This window comes from Mastomys coucha, unplaced genomic scaffold, assembly GCF_008632895.1.
Source record: "Mastomys coucha isolate ucsf_1 unplaced genomic scaffold, UCSF_Mcou_1 pScaffold14, whole genome shotgun sequence".
Classification (NCBI taxonomy): domain Eukaryota; kingdom Metazoa; phylum Chordata; class Mammalia; order Rodentia; family Muridae; genus Mastomys; species Mastomys coucha.
This window is the reverse complement of record NW_022196896.1, coordinates 43,130,602-43,144,925: the sequence shown is the minus strand read 5'-3', so window position 1 is coordinate 43,144,925 and position 14,324 is coordinate 43,130,602. Positions and strand designations below refer to the sequence as shown.

Here is a 14,324-nt window from a genome sequence, read left to right as displayed (position 1 = left end):
ATGTGGGTGAGGATATGGGTTTCATGAGCCTTCTACCCCTCAGGTTTGCTTGGCCCAGCTAAGAGGGAAGCCTGGCTCCAGCTGAGGGCTGAGATTGAGGCCCTCACAGACTCCTGGCTGACCCTGGCCCTGAAGGCCCTCTCCCTCATCCACTCCCGGTGAGGCCCCCGTGGGCATGGGCTGGGCAGTGGGCATTGCTCAGGCTTGTTTATCTTGAAGACTTATTTGCCAACAGTTCTTCCTTCTTTGTGTTCTCATAGGACGAACTGTGTGAATATTTTAGTAACGACTACCCAGCTCATCCCAGCATTGGCAAAAGTCCTGCTATATGGATTAGGAATTGTGTTTCCAATAGAAAATATTTACAGTGCAACTAAAATAGGTAAGCTCTTTATGATTTTACCTACTCCTTTTCCTTAAGGCCAGTGTGAATGGGAAAACACTGAATGAAGCTTATCTTCAGAATCCTTGCTCATCAGAAAAAGGGAAGGGTCATGGGGAATATCAGATATAACCCACATAGCTGAATGGTAAAGGGAAGGGTAATGGGGAATATCAAATATAGCCCATATAGCTGCATGACAAAATGTTACAGGAGAAGGTAAAGCCTGGGCATTCAAGGAACAAATGATTTAACATCAATTCTGAGCTATTGTATTTAGTCTTTTAGATAACTTTTAACACAAGCATTTTGTAAGCTAAAGCAAATGTTGATACAAACCCATACAAAGTGGAAATAAACACTTCAGAATAGTTTTTTCTATTTTACTGGAAGTGGGGTTTTGTTTGTTTTAGCTCAATATGTATAAAAAATTGATTTTTCATTTGAATTGTGGAAAGATGGAAAAAAAGAAGCTTCCCACCAGAGAATACACAGTTGGGAGGGATGTCTGATGTGAGGTGCAGTTAGAATATAATTAAGAAGGAAAAGGATGAGAAGTCCTGACTTGTTCTCAAGAGGAGCAAGAACTACCTGTGATCCATTCTGACAACAATATGCAAATGAGCCTCCAGCAGGCAGGTAATGAATGTGGAAAACTGGACAAGCCATTTTGCATATTCATCTTTACATTTTACAAATGAGGAAACATAAGCACCCAGGCTTAAGTCGTTTGGGTAAATGACTGAGAGCCAAGCCTAGGGTCAGTCTAATCTGAACTCCTCTCCTCAAGGAGACATCCTGCTAAGTGCCTGACTGTGTGCAGGACTGAGGGAGCTATTGCTCCTGGCCAGGAGGGAACAGCCAGTGTGGACCAGGTAGAGAAGGACAAATAAGAATGCTTACTGAGCAGATATGCTAATGAGGTCGAGGAAACAGCCTCGTGGCTGCCCCTGAGTGGCTCTTGTGAGATGTTCATGAAATGATGAAACTGAAGAGCAGCCCTGACCATACATTAGTGCCCTGGGTATTTACTGTGAGACAGAAAAAGGATGGGCATCCTCAGAGTGGAAAGAAGGCTGATTCTGGCTGCTAACTCCATCTGAAGACAAAAGAGGAAAAGTAGAGTCCCTCAGGTTTAACCTCCATCTTTCTGAGCTTTCAGAGCCCTGTATGTCATGTCACCTTCAAAGCTTTTGCTCAATAGTCACTAAACAATTATTTCTTTGAAATGTGAATTTCCTACCAGATTCTAACATCCCTGGGGCCCTTTGTTTCTTTTCCGTCACAATGACTACAGTGTGCAGCATTCCTTATACACTTAGAAAATGCGGATGTCTCAGAAGATGGGTTTGGATGACATGGGTAGACATCTGTGCACTGGAAGGGGGGCAGGGGTGGAGCTGAAGTGTTTCTTATAGGCGGCTGGGTCAGCACTGCCATGTTAGCCGGAAAACAAGGTGACTGTGAGCCTAGGCAGATGAGCCTACCACTTTAAAAATCTGCCTATTAGATGTCTAAGAACAACTCATGCTTCTTAAGCTAAATCATTTTTTAAAGTGAAAAATAATAAAAAAAAAACAAGCTCCTTTAAAAATAATCTTAGATTTTGTTCTGTTTTTGTAAGAAAAGTAGGTATTGAAAGATCTGTGACTATTGCTGACAGTCTTCAAGTGAAATTACTGTGGAAGTCACTATAGACAGGCTGACAACTTAATTTTTTCAATATTTAGTGCAAAAAAAAAATCTATATAACCCAAAGTTTGCAATGAAACCTGTAGGTGACAATATACAACAAGACTTTTTCTTTCCTTTTCTTTTTTTTAACCAAAACTTTCCCCTTAAATAACCTCTAAGGAATTGTGAGATTAGCTCAGGGACAATTAGCCTAACCTGTGAAAAGCCCTGGGTCTGATCCCTAACGCTACAATAAAAAAATTAAAAAACAAAGAAAACCCTCTTCACATTTATATAGCGATCAACTTAATATTCCTCTCTGTACAAGTCAAAAATAATGTAGCTTTGCGAACATATAAGTATTTTCCCATTTGGAGGAAAAAGTCTGTTTCTTAAAGCGATTTAAAATTTCACAGTTTAATGGGCGACTAAAGCATTGGAAGGCATCTTTAACCAAGGCTGGCCATATTATATTCTGTCAGATGCAAACGAAAGATTTTAGTACAAAATACAATTATAAAGCAGACATTTGTTTAAGCAAACAAGCAATTTGTTCACGGATATATCTGATCCTCATTTGAAAGAGGTGCAGGCCCTGCTCAGCCATTCATGTTTGAGAACTATCAACTGTCCCTTTGTCCATTAAAATGACCTTATTGGCAGCGGAGACCCGGACACCGGTCTCCTCTGTGAGAAGAAACAATGCCAGCATTAGCTATAGAGATGTGCTGACAAGCCAAGCCCGGAGGAAAGCCTGACTTGGGAAAGATAATAGACAGATAACAGTGTTCTGTTGCCTAGATCCTGCTTTCCTCTAGGAAAGTGCTTGTTGAGTGTAAGATGGCTGGGTCAGGGGCCACAGTTTTGCTGTACTACCCATATACACGCTATCCGACAGTTGTTTAAGAGGATAAAGATATGTATGGCATATCTTTAAACAAAGACATTAGGTTTTGTGTGTCTTTCTCTTGACCAGCAAGGGTTTGATTTCTTTTGTTTTACCAAATCCAAGTTTGGTTATTTTGTTTTTAAGTCACTCTCACTGATCTTGTATGATTCAGCTTGATATAACAAGTTTTTAAGCTAAAATAGACTGCTAGAATTATATGCCTTTTAGTCTCAGCTTGTAGGGAAAGAATTATTATAATTCAGTACCTTAGTGTGCACATATATACACTCAGGCACATATGCATGGACACACACTCTTATGTTTGTATCTTAAGTTCTTTGGAAAAGAGTATTTAAACCAGACTGCCCAACATTTTGGCTTTGAGACATAGTGTTTCAAAGTTCATGCTATTAATTGTGCAATGGAACTAAAAACAAAGCAAAACCTCAGAATTAAATAAGTTTGTGATTTTGTGTTAGGCCACATTGATAGCTAGCCTGACCTCATGTGTCCCAAGCCATTATTTTTCAAAAAACAGCCAGCACACTACTAATGAATTCACAACCTTTACCACACCGTGCTGTCTTCATATTGCTCAAGTGGCTCGACATGTTTCCCTTGGTCAAATAGCGCTGAATCGAAAGCATGGACAAAGTGTCTATTTAAGGCTTTCCAGTATCAAATTACACTTTCTGTAACTTGCTTTTACCCACTAGGAAAAGAGAGCTGTTTTGAGAGGATAATCCAAAGGTTTGGAAGGAAAGTGGTGTACGTTGTCATAGGAGATGGTGTGGAAGAAGAGCAAGGGGCAAAAAAGGTAAGTCTCCCGGGAGGGTGCTGTCTGCAGCTTCAGACCTCGAGATTGGCTCCTTTACCTATGGCAATTTTTGACCACAGATGATGAAATGTGGAGAATTGTAAACACGGGGAGGGGGCTGTGAAGAACCCTACTGACATGAATGAGCTTTTCAAGTGGTAGTTGGTCAGAAAAGCTAGCTTAGCGTTGCAGCAATGTTCCAGAACCCTTATTCCTGGCATACAGGACATCGTCAGATGGCTCACACCTTGTTACCCAATCCCAATGCAACCTCAAACCCTCTCAAGCATTGCTTTGGAAAGATGCTTGCTAACAGTCAAAGCCAGCATTCAAGATGAAATGATTTTCTGCCCCAGATAGCATCTGTCTTGCTTGACGTGTTGGCCATGAGTGTAAAAGCTTCTTGGGAGCGTTCGCTGTGCCACCGCTGCTGCGCATGCGTTTGCTCTGCCACTGCTGCTGCGCATGTGTTGGCTGTGCCACTGCTGCTGCGCATGCCTCTGTCATTCTATTATTCCCTCAGCAGAAACTGGCTTCTTTGGCATCTCACTGTGCTTAAAGGACAGGACTTCCTTCCTTACCTAACACTCAGGGGCTTCACAGTCGGATTACAACTTACCTTTCTGGTCTGTCTCCCTGGTCCACCCAACATCGCAGTTACATTCATCTGGTGACTTGATGCCTTAGTCCATTTTCTGGCAAAATGTTTGAAGTTGGATAGGTTATACAGAACAGAGATTTATTTGGCTCAGTTCTAGAACTACAACTATGAAGAGTATGGCGTCAATGTCCAGTGAGGGCCCTCTTGTTACATCGTAAAATGGCAGGTGGCATCCCCTGTGGATACAAGGCGAGGTCTGTCTTCATCATTGTAGAAAGTCACTAATGTCGCAACCCTCCTGAGTAGGCACATACTGCCTATGCAACATCATGAGCTCAGTTTAACTAATCCTAATTATGGCCAACTGTTCTCACCTTCCATTAATATCACCGTGAAAATTGAGGATTCGTTTCTAACATGTGAATGTTGGGAGACACATTCAAACCATTAACACCTCTCTTTTACCACACCCAATACTTCCACCCAGAATATTTTCTCCCAGGTCCTCTTGTTATTATCAGGCTCATTTCTCAAAACTCATGTCAGTCAAACATCTTGCATTTTTCTTTATTGTGGTGCTCACTTATGCTTTAAGTGGAGATATGCAGTAGAAAGAGCTTGGATACTCATCCAGCCCACCTTTGATTTACAGCTTTGCTGTCTGTCCATTCTGTGGCTTTGAGCAAGCATCTTAAGCCTTGCCTTTCATTTTAGCCTCTTTCCCAATGGGCATAATCACAGCACCTAGCTCCTTGGCCTCTTTGACCGATTGGATTCATTAAGACTTGTGAGTCTCATAAAGGCAACAAATGGCAGCTAGGATTACAAATATAATTCTGAATGTCTTTTTTGGTACTGAAGGTGATCTTGGGGTGGGAAGCTTTTGTTTGAGACTCCTGTCTTCAACTTTCTTGTATGTCTCTAAATCTTGGTACAGTTGTGCTCCATGTTTCTTCAAGGACATTCTATCATGAGTTGACTAAAGTCCCCTCCTTTCCCCCACTCATTCACAGAGGTCTGCCTTCAGCACCATGACAGACACAGCAGTTCAGTTCTGCCCTTTTCCAGTCAGTACTAGAAATGTCACACCAAGTTCCAGGTCTCAGATGTAGCACTGACTGCCAGGTGCAACATGTAGCAGCCTTGTCATACATCTCTGAAGATGGCTTCCTTTACTTCAGATGCTCACTGAATTCCAAGCGCAGGCACTGGCCCTATTGTCTGTCAGTGACAGAAGATGTCACTCATGTACCTGGTGCTGACTGAAACCTACACACATTTGGCTTGCTAGTGCTTAATAGGAGCAGCATATAAACCTTGTTGACTGTCCCATCTCACCAGTGGCTAGGCCTCACCAGTGGCTAGTCCTCACCAGTGGCTAGGCCTCACCTGTGGCTAGTCCTGGGTATATTTGTCAGCCCAGACTAAATTAGAATACCTCAAACTCAGTCCAGAGGGCTGAGGAAGAATGTAGATGGGAAATTCGAACTCAAGCTCTCTTCCTTGGAAAGCTTGTAGAATTCCCAGGCCACTCCTACACAGAACCCCCTAGTGGCCATAAGAGCCTGGGAGAGTTGCACTTGTGAGCATCAAGGCTCAGCATTCTGTGCTGCCATGTCCCTGAGTCAGATTTCTAACTGCCCAGAGAGCTGGGCCTTCCAAACTTTAATTTCAGGAGAAAGTTAACATAGTGTGGCTTTCTGTTTGTGTTTTACATAAAATGCAAAAACACAGGAAAATCCCAGTACAGGTGGGTCTCTGGTCTTTCTGAGAAATTTCTGAGATGGGTAGCCCTAGTAAGCACAGTCTGAAAGCAGAAACTCCTGATCTAATACTACAATGCAAAGGTGTAATAAGATGATATCTTCTATCTTCAAAGAGCAGTTAAAATTATCTTCACAATTTTTCTTTGGATGTGTTTTTTAAACATCAAAAAGAAATTAGAAAATGAACATTTCTTTGGATTTTTACTTTTGAGTCTTCTTAGTTTTACTTTGAATTTTGTGGGTGGATGTATGCCATAAGAGAAATAAAAGGAAGATCCTTGGACCTTGTGACCTTCCTGTGCATGTAAAAAAAATTCAGCTTTTAAAAACAACAGATTCTTATATTTGCAAAATGTGCAGACACCATCAGTTTAATCATCCAGAGTAACAAACTAAACAGCCTTTTAAAGACAGTAGTTGAGCTAGCCTTTGAAAGAAGCCAATATTTAAATAGTAGTTCTCCATATATGAAGGTAGAGAAACAGACTTGAGAATTGATGATATCATGAGTATCTTCAGAGCAGAGTTGTACCCAGAAGGAGAGAATATTTAATATTTAATTTAGTTTCCTCCTTACAGGGGGAAAGCAGAAAGCCACCATCTCACCTGTAAGATAAATACATAGACAAAGCCAACAGAGGGATGTAAATGAAGATGGCTATATGTGTTGTAGGAAGATCTGTGTTCCAAAGAGGGAATGTAGGTTACCAGCTCTAAAACTCCATTCACAGCCCCTTGTTTTAAGGCATTCCCCTTTAATATATCATTATAACCTCAAATGATGCTGCTGTAAGAAAGGCTCCTCTTTGACACATTAGTCAGAAGAGAAAACTAAGACCCAGCTGGGCCAGGTGACATGTGCCTATACTCCCAGCTCTCAGGGCACTGGGGAGGGGAGATGGGAGCTGAAAGCCATCAAAAAAAAAAAAGGAGAAGAAGAAAGAAGGAGGAGGAGGAGGAAAAGGAGAAGGAGAAGGAGAAGAAGAAGAAGAAGAAGAAGAAGAAGAAGAAGAAGAAGAAGAAGAAGAAGAAGAAGAAGAAGAAGAAGAAGAAGAAGAAGAAGAAGAAGAAGAAGGAGAAGAAGAAGAAGAAGAAGAAGAAGCTCCTTGGACCTTGTGACCTGCCTGAGTCTGCAAAGATTACAGCCTGTCTCAAACAACCATAACCCAAACCAAGAAATGGCTAAACACATAGCTAAAAATTGACCAAACTATGACTTAAAGCCAGTGTTCCTTTAAGCTATAAACTCAAATATCCCAGGCACACTAAGAGTTCATTTGTAGGAAGTTATATGGCTTGTTAAGCTTAAATACTGGATAAGTTTATTTTTTTGGTTGGAGGGGTAGATATAACATACACAGGTGTCTCCTTTCCCCTGGTTTGACAGGGATTTGTTTCTCTCACTTAGCCACTCCTCCAGGCAGATGTCTGCAGACAGAATAGAGCTCTTACCTGCTCATCCTTTTCAGTGAGGGCTTCCTACTTACAAAGCAAATCATCACTCAGTTATATCAGTTTCCAAGTACTAACTGAACTTAAGTGAGCACCCCTCCCCAGTGAAGGTCTGTACATTTGACCAATCAAATCAAAACCCTGCCATTTTATATTTCTTCAAAACCAATTTTAGTTATTTCTCTTGCTTCTCAGTTTTCCATGGTCTTTCAAAAGTCCTACAGCATTCTCTCTTGCTCCCTGTAGAGAGGTCTTTCATCTGCCTAAATCATATTCTTCATCAAGAGAGAAGAGCTTTTTAAAGCCAGATACCAGTAAGCAACCAGTTGCCTGTGTCCTTAAAGGTCACTTGCCGAGGCTTCTATCGCCCTGACTCTCCTTGCCAGGTCAGTCAGGCTTTCCTAATTAATTCAGTCTAACCCTATAATTTCTTCCATAAAAGTACTTCCTCAAAAATGAGGATGCAACCCAGTTTGAGGAAAATAATTAAGTACAGGTATGACTTTAAAAACATCAGAATGGTAAGAAGGGAGTACTAGGTCTCATTGCTCAATTAATCTACATTTTCAGAAACCCATTTGAATCTTTGTAACAGGTAAAAATAGCAAGGATCCATTCATTATTCTGTATACTGACCAAGATTTCATTTAAAAGTAGTCCCTTTTAGGTGTGCATTCCAAAAACCTGCTGAGATTAAAAAAAAATCAAACTCTAGAGAAAGCTACCTTGGTGGTGGGGGGCAGGAGACAGGGACAACATTTGTAACTCAATTTAATTCTTTGTTTCTTATTTAGGAAGGGCACAGAGATTAAATACTAAGTAGAGATTAGTTTATTATTGCTAAGTTGTTTGTTCATGCTTAAGATTACATATGAAGTGCTAGGGCTTAGCCCTCTGTGCCTAAAGCCGTGGTTCTCAACCGGCTCACAGAGGTTACCTAAGAGTAGTAGAAAACACAGATATTTATTACATCACAATTCATAACAGTAGCAAAATTACAGGTATGAAGTAGCAGTGAAAATACTTAATGGTTGGGGGTCACCACAACATGAGGAATTGTATTTAAGAGTCACAGCACTAGGAAGGTTGAGAAGCTAGAAGGAAGCAGAGACTCAGTATTAAGTGGGCAGGGTGGGGCGGGGCAGGGCGGGGCAGTAAGTTTCACTAGGAGCTAGAGTGATTAGTCTTTTGAGGTCTTGTTATATACGACTGAAATGTTTGAAACTCTATATGCAAACTGCCTAGAAATCATCTCTGCACAGCACAGATAGGTTTTATGTTTGTGAAATACAGATGGTAACTCAGCATACTTTCTCTGTATTTCCTTTCTCACTGGGCAATCTGTCCTAGCAACTATCTGTACCAGAAGAGTGCATCAGTAATCCTTTATTAGTAGTACTTTCATTTTTTTACGACTCTAGTCATTCCCCCCCTCCCAGTCCACCCTCCCACAGTTCCTCAGCCCATCCTCCCCCCAACCCCCATCTCCAAGAGGATATCCCTACCCCCAGACCCATGCCAGGCCTCCCCACTCTCTGGGGCCTCAAGTCTCTCAAGGGTTAGGTTTATCTTCTCCCACTGAAGCCAGACCAGGCAGTCCTCTGTTGTATATGTATCAGGGGCCTCTGACTAGCTAATGTATGCTATATCTCTCAGTGTCTGAGAGATCTCAGGGGTCTGGGTTAGTTGAGACTGCTGGTCTCCCTATGGGGTTGCCCTCCTCCTCAGCTTCTCCCAGCCCTTTTCTAATTCTACCACAGGAGCCCCCAACTTCAGTCCATTGATTAGGTGTAAGTATCTGTGTCTGTCTCAGTAAGCTGCTTGTTGGGCCTCCCAGAGGACAGCCATGCTAGGCTCCTGTCTATAAACTCACCATAGCATCAGTAATAATGTGAGGCCTTGGAGCTAGATCCCAATTTAGGCTTGTCACTGGACCTCCTTTCCCTCAGCCGCTTCTCCATTTATGTCCCTGAAGTTCTTTTACACAGGACCAATTCTGGATCAGATGATGACAATCCCATCCCTTCACTTGATGCCTTGTCTGTCTACTAGAGATGGACTTTACAAATTCTTTCTCTCCACTGTTGGTCATTTCATCTAAGGTCCCTCCCTTTGAGTCCTGAGAGTCTTTCACCTCCCAGGCCAGGTCTCTGTTACTTTCTAGAGGGTCCCCCCATCTCCCAACCCTCTCCCCAGGTTGCATATTTCCATTCATTCTTCTGGCCCTCGGGGCTTCTCTCCTGTTCATCTACCCTCAATACCTGATCATATTCCCCTTTCCCGTCCCCCTACCCCTCCCCTCTCCCATGCAGATCCTTCCCTCTCTCTGCCTCCCATGATTGCTTTTTTTCTCCCTCCCAAGTGGGACTGAAGCATCCTCACTTCAGCCTGTGAACCTTTTTGAGTTCTGTATATTGTATCCTAGGTATTCTGTACATTTTTGGCTAATATCCACTTATTAGTGAGTACATGCTATGCATGTCCTTTTGGGTCTGAGTTACCTCACTTAGGATAATATTTTCTAGTTCCATCCATCTGCCTGCAAAACTCATGATGTCCTCATTCTTAATAGCTGAATGACATTCCATTGTGTAAATGAACCACATTTTCTTTGTGGGACATCTGGGTTGTTTCCAGCTTTTGGCTATATCAGATAAGGCTGCTCTAAACATAGTAGAGCACATGCCTATGTGGTATGGTGGGGCATCTTTTAGGTATATGCTCAAGAGTGGGATAGCTGGATTTTCAGGTAAACCTATTTCCAGTTTTCTGAGGAGTCTCCAGATTGATTTCCAGAGCTGTTGTACCAGTTTGCTGCGCCACCAGCAATAGAGGAGTGTTCCTCTTTCTCCATATCCTTGCCAACATGTCCTGTCACCTGAGTTTTTGATCTTTGCCATTCTGATTGGTATAAGGTGGAATCTCAGAGTTTTTTGATTTGCATTTCCCTGATCACTAAGGACTTTGAACATTTCTTTAAGTGCTTCTCAATAGTTCAAAATTCCTCTGTTGGGAATTCTCTGTTTAGCTCTATACCCCAGATTTTTGTTTTGTTTTGTTTTGGTTTTTTGGTTTTTACCTATGATTAAAAGTCATCAAGAATTTAAGACTTGGCTATGCCATCTATTATATTTACTCTCCTGCCTATGTTGGTTTTACTTATGTACTTGAGAAGCATATTTTTTTTTTTTTTTTTGGATTTTCGAGACAGGGTTTCTCTGTGTAGTCCTGGCTGTCCTGGAACTCACTCTGTAGACCAGGCTGGCCTCGAACTCAGAAATCCACCTGCCTCTGCCTCCCAAGTGCTGGGATTAAAGGCGTGCGCCACCACCGCCCGGCCCGAGAAGCATATTTTTAAAATTTGTTAATACATAGTCTCATGTAGCCAAGGATGATTTCAAATTCACTATGTAGCCAAGGATGACCTGGTACTTCTGTCCTTCCTGCTATACCCCAGTTTTTTATTGGGTTTTTTTTTTTTTTTTTGGAGGTTAGCTCCTTGAGTTCTTTACATATTTTATATACTCTATCGGATGTGAGGTTAGTGAAGATTTTTTTCCCAATCTGTAGGTTTGCTTATTTGTTGTCCTATTGACTCTAACCTTTGCCTTAAAAAAGCTTTTCAGTTTCATGAGGTACCATTTATCAATTATTGATCTTAGAACATTAGCCATTGGAGCTCTGTTCAGGAAATTTCCCCCGTGCTAGTGAGTTCAAAGTTCTTTCCCACTTTCTTTTCTGTTAGATTCAATGTATCTGGTTTTATCTTGAGGTTCTTGATCCACTTGGACTTGAGCTTTGTGCAAGGTGACAAATATAGATCTATTTTCATTTTTCTATATACTGCCAGTTAGACCAGCACCATTTATTGAAGATGCTTTCTTTTTTCCATTGTACATTTTTGGCTTATTTGTCAAAGATCAAATGTCTATAAGTGTGTGGTTTTATTTCTGGGTCTTCAGTTGTATTCCATTGATCTACCTGTCTGTCACTGTACCAGTACCATGCAGTTTTTAATCACAATTACTATATAATACAGCTTGAGGTCAGGGATAGTGATTCCCACAGAAGTTATTTAAATTGTAAAGAATTGTTTTCGCTATTCTGTTTTTTGTTTGTTTGTTTGTTTGTTTCTCCATATGAAATTAAGACTTGCTCTTTCCACGTCTTTCAAGAATTCTGTGGGAATTTTGATAAGGATTGTGTTGAATCTGTAGATTGCTTTTGGTAGGATGGCCATTTTTACTATGTCAATCCGACAATCCATAAGCATGGGAGATCTCTCCATTTCTGAGGTCTTTGTCTAAAGACCTCCCAGGAGTTTTGCCTCACTCATCCTTTAAGAAACCACACTAGCATGCTACCATGTGGATGTGCAATTATTTTACCAGCCATTTGAGGCTGAGTCTTTAGGGAGTTCTAGCATTTAGTGTTATAAGCCAATCCTGGATGAACATTCTGGGAGTACGTTTCTGAAAGTGCAATATTTGCATCAGAGAGAAGATGCTCTTAAATTATAGAAGGTTTCTATTGGTGCATTTTTAATAACTGCACAAACATCCATTTCCATGTGAAGAGCTGTGCACATAGCTTTTTTTTTTTTTTTTTTTTTTAACAATGGATGTCATGTGGAACCAAAAGAGCTAAGTGCTGATTTTCAGTGGGAGGAGGGTTTGAAGAGCTGTGCCAATAGGCAAGAAGAGCAGAAATGGCCTGTCACTGTGTTCCCAGTGAGACATACCGTGGTTCCAAAGACTCCCTGGCCTGTGTTCCTCTACTTTTCAGTGCCTGCTTCAGCTCCCCCTTGTTAGGAATGGAGCATCTCCATTTCCATCAGACACAGCCTGTCCATCTCAGTATCTGACCTCATCAAATGAACCCAGGTGTCCCCAGCCAGTGACCACTCAAATAGCCCTCTTCTCTGAATGTCTCCAGTTCTGCACACAAACTACTTCACAGCTTTCTCTGTGACCAGCTAGTCACACCTCCAGAACTCCCTTTCTCTGCACCTCCCCCCAGGGAGTTTTAAATACTTCCTTCTCTGTGTTTTCAAGCCTTCAGCAAGCCCTTCCCTTTCATTAACAAGATAAAAATCTAAACTCCTTAGTTACTTCTCCAGGCCTTCCCCTGAAAAGCCTCCTTCCCTATTGGAGAACAGACCATCCAGCCTGATGACATTCCAGCTAATTACAGAAGGTGCTTCCTGGGTCCCTTATCTCTACACCTTTGTGTAGCCTGGAGGCCCATTCCTTCCAACCAACCCAAACAATAAACTGTGTTTATTCTTCTAAGGTGTGTAAGCCCAGCAGGCATCTGAGCCAGCCTTCCTGTTCCTACCTCACACCTCCTGGGGTTGTGATGGTTCCGCAAATATGTCTTGTCTGTCCACATGGACAGACTTGTGTTATGTCTTAATGTCATGGACAGTCTTGTGTTATGTCTTAATTCTTGCTGCAGCTATGGTTCTCCACAATTAATGGCATTTGTTTTAACCATAAACTTAGAAGCAATGTGGAATCATTTACACCAACTAATTAATTTACTGATAAGCTGCAGCTTTGGGAATATGCTGCCATAAAGGAACCTCATTTGGCTACTTGAAGGGTTGATCTCAGGTGTCTTCAATGCCATGTGCTTCTATTCCATCCTTTTGCCATCCTTTCTTCCCAGTTTTATATAAGAAATATTTGTTTTAGTGGCCAAGAACAGCATGCCCCCCCACACACACACTCACACTCGCACATGCTCACATTTTATTGCATCCAGTTGTCCCTGATAGTGTAAAATCTTGGTATTGTTAAGTACTTGGGTAGGTAAAATATTACCCTATGCAGTACTGAACTGATGACCTACTAACTAACAGGAGCCACAGGCCTTCTCTGCTAGATTCAGTTCTCAGTTAATCAGCCACTTGATCATGGACACTGCTTAGAGTCCACCAGGTTCTGTGAGGATAAATTGTCACTATCTGTCCTTTGTATGAGCAGGTGGTGCTGAGGCTAGCGCTGAACACTGTAGCATGGAGGTTTCAGACAGCCTAGACCTGGTAGGGATCTTACTCTCAGTCCTTAGCAGTTATTGTTTAGACCTCTCTCTTCTCTCCCTTCTGTATAGACAGTGATACTGCCACTGAGTCACCTTACACACAGCCCAACAGAATACCTGATGTTTAACTCATTATTATCAATAAAGTGTCTTAGAGTTGGTATATGGGACGGTGTACTCTTCGGCTTTTCAGCCAGCCATCTTTCTCTCACATGTAGCCAGTGTCCCAGAGGTTCTCTATCTGTGCCACAGCAGCCAGTGTCCCGGAGGTTCTCTATCTGTGCCACAGCAGCCAGTGTCCCAGAGGTTCTCTATCTGTGCCGCAGCAGCCAGTGTCCCGGAGGTTCTCTATCTGCTGCAGCAGCCAGTGTCCCAGAGGTTCTCTATCTGTGCTGCAGCAGCCAGTGCCCCAGAGGTTCTCTATCTGTGCCACAGCAGCCAGTGCCCCAGAGGTTCTCTATCTGCTGCAGCAGCCAGTGTCCCAGAGGTTCTCTATCTGTGCCGCAGCAGCCAGTGTCCCAGAGGTTCTCTATCTGTGCCGCAGCAGCCAGTGTCCCAGAGGTTCTCTATCTGTGCTGCAGCAGCCAATGTCCCAGAGGTTCTCTATCTGCTGCAGCAGCCAGTGCCCCAGAGGTTCTCTATCTGTGCTGCAGCAGCCAGCGCCCCAGAGGTTCTCTATCTGTGCTGCAGCAGCCAGT

The 14,324-nt window shown here is 42.3% G+C and overlaps 1 protein-coding gene across 15 annotated transcripts in view; it reads left to right on the top strand.

Moving 5' to 3' along the window:
* The window catches only part of Eya1 (EYA transcriptional coactivator and phosphatase 1), a 311,134-nt gene that overhangs the window by 292,151 nt on the left and 4,659 nt on the right, over positions 1-14,324 (top strand). For all 15 annotated transcript variants that reach the window (XM_031366906.1, XM_031366904.1, XM_031366911.1 and 12 more), the window contains 3 exons: positions 44-158; positions 261-382; positions 3,662-3,762. In XM_031366906.1, coding sequence (XP_031222766.1) covers positions 44-158; positions 261-382; positions 3,662-3,762 — 338 coding nt within the window. The remainder of the gene's footprint in view (positions 1-43; positions 159-260; positions 383-3,661; positions 3,763-14,324) is intronic.